This window comes from Chaetura pelagica, unplaced genomic scaffold (genome assembly GCF_000747805.2).
Source record: "Chaetura pelagica isolate M959 unplaced genomic scaffold, ChaPel_1.0 scaffold177, whole genome shotgun sequence".
Lineage (NCBI taxonomy): Eukaryota > Metazoa > Chordata > Aves > Apodiformes > Apodidae > Chaetura > Chaetura pelagica.
The window spans coordinates 715,753-718,236 of NW_009953803.1; the positions used below are offsets into that span (position 1 = coordinate 715,753).

A 2,484-nucleotide genomic window follows, 5' to 3' on the forward strand; every position below is an offset into this window, starting at 1 on the left:
TTGCTTTTGGATGCCACAGCTGGTGCAGCTGTGCTGGGTGCTGGGGAGGAATCTGCCAGCCCCACACTCACCTCCCTCCCCTTCACAGAGAAGTGAAATGTGAGAAATACGCTGGCAGAAAAGGAAACTTTTAAATTATCTTACTTACTCCTGCGACGAGCAGCAATGCCGAGCTGTGTCTCTGCTCTCCCGGCTCCCTCTGGAGGCGGCGCTGCCTCCTGCTCTGGCATTTCCCACGTGAAAAAGGTTAACTCCGGGAATAAGGATCTCGTTTGTAACATGTTTTAGCGGGCAAAGGCAAACCATGTGGGTCCAGCACCAGCTGCAGATCTTTCTCTTTAGTTTCTCATCAGAAAGGACCCTCCCTCCCACCCCACAGCTGCACCATATATATATAGGATTGGGCTCAGCTACTCTTGTTTTCTTGAATATTTTAGGGGAGGCTTTTTTTTGTTTGTTTGTTTGTTTTCTTCTTTCTTTTTCTTGGCTGCAGCCCTAAGGAGCATGGAGAGAACCTGGAGGATTTGTGTTTGTTTCTATTGCTGTCTTCACTGGCTTTCCTCTAGCATCCAGGGTTCCCCCCACTCTAGGGCTCGTGTTGTCTCTGGCAAGACCTCTGGGTTTTTGGTGGCTCCTAAGGACACAGCCAGTGAGCTCAGCCCTTTGCTGCAGCTGCCCAGGGGTGTGAGACGTGGCTATGCCCTCCTGCCTCCCCTCCTCAAGGTGCTGTCTGAGCGGGGACACCAGAGCTGGGCCGGCGAGGCCCCCAGGCTGCAGCCAGACTCCAGAGCCCTCCGGTACATGAAGAGGCTCTACAAGATGTCTGCTACCAAGGAGGGCATCCCAAAGGCCAACAAGAGCCACCTCTATAACACTGTTCGACTTTTCACTCCGTGCTCGGAATGCAAGCACCACCACAGGGACCTCAGGAAAGGTAGGTGTGTGGGGACCTCAGCTGTTCTTCAAGGGGGCTTCAGTGTGCTCTGGGCTTGCAGCATAAAATAAAAATTCCTGCTTTCTTTAGAGTTGTTGCTATTTTAGTCCTGGTGGCTCTTCTTTTAAGCGTAGGGGGTTTTTGGGAACCTACTTCTTCTTGGCTGGGATTAGACATAGACTTTCTCCCCCCCCAGGACTGCCACACAAGTGGTGCTGCCTTCAAGATCCTACTGATGTTCCAGCCTGACTCATGTTATTATGAGTCAGAGAAAACTCCACAGTCAGTTCTGAGTAAGAAAGGTGGAACAAAAGGTCAGGTGTGATGGGCACCATGTCTCCTTCTCCTGCCCATCTTGTCCCTGCTGTTTTCAGGACCACAAAAACCACAGCACTGTAATAAGACTTGTGCCAACCACTAGAGTCCCACCAGGAGATGACCTTTCTCCTTGCCTTGTATGTTTGCTAGGGAAGAATCACAACTCAAATGTGAGAATATCCTGAAGGGAAGAGCAGAACTACTTGCAAATCAGGCTCAGGACTGAAAAACTAGGATGGCTGGGCACTTTGTGACTCAAAATGGTGTTCTTAGATGTGGGCCGGACACAGCAACAGCAGCTGGAAATCCCTGGCCTTTAGTTCTACTGCTGTGACTGCTGCCAAGTGACCCCAGTCCTCCTGGCTTGGATTTTTTCACTCAGAAAGACAGAAAACCTTAAACACAAACATCCATAGTAATAGCACTGGGAGCTTCAGCTAAGACGCATGCACTGTGCAGAAATAAAATAAAGAAGCCAATGTTTATGACTAGCATTTCCTGACAGAGTATAATCTACTGATTCAAAAATATACTCACAATTAACTTTTCAATCTTATGTCCCTGACCAAAGTAGAAATTCCATCTAACAAGTGTAAGGGAGGGCATCTAAATTGGTTTCTTCTGCTGAATTATTTCTAATCAACCACTGCATGAGGGTGTTTATGTCTGGGTGGAAAAAGAAGATGCTCTAACTCCACAGGATTTTGTTTCCCTTCTCAGGAGATGTTCACTCGGTGGATTTACTCTTCAACCTGGACCGTGTTACTGCTCTAGAGCACTTACTCAAGTCTGTCTTGCTCTACTCCTTTGACACACCCCTTCCCATTTCCTCTTCCACGACGTGCACGTGCCGTTTGTCTGTGAAGGAGCAGGATTTTCCCGGCCAGGTCTGCCCCAGGGTCTCTCACTCCCTGGCCCTCAGCCTGCACGAAGTTAGGAAGCGCAGGTGGGTGGAGATCGACGTGACTTCTTTCCTCCAGCCACTCATAGCCACCAACAGGAGGAACATCCACATGGCTGTGAACTTCACTTGTCTGACGGGTGACCCACGACACGACACTCAACTGGAAACCCCCCTTGATGCAGCTCTGGTTCCCCCTTCTCTCCTTCTCTACCTGAACGACACCAGCGAGCAGGCGTATCACAGGTGGAACTCACTGGGACACGGGGGGAAAACCCCAGCGCGGCCCTGGCGAGGGAACAGGCCCCGCGCGGGTCCTACGGGTGACAAA

At 50.4% G+C, this 2,484-nt stretch overlaps 1 protein-coding gene across 1 annotated transcript in view; it reads left to right on the plus strand.

Annotated features, from left to right (window-relative positions):
* Positions 1 to 702: 702 nt before the first annotated feature.
* The window catches only part of GDF9 (growth differentiation factor 9), a 2,520-nt gene continuing 738 nt past the window's right edge, over positions 703 to 2,484 (plus strand). Inside the window, exons 1-2 of the mRNA XM_010001221.1 lie at positions 703 to 934; positions 1,973 to 2,479. Of these exons, the coding sequence (XP_009999523.1) occupies positions 802 to 934; positions 1,973 to 2,479 (640 nt within the window). The 5' untranslated portion in view covers positions 703 to 801. The remainder of the gene's footprint in view (positions 935 to 1,972; positions 2,480 to 2,484) is intronic.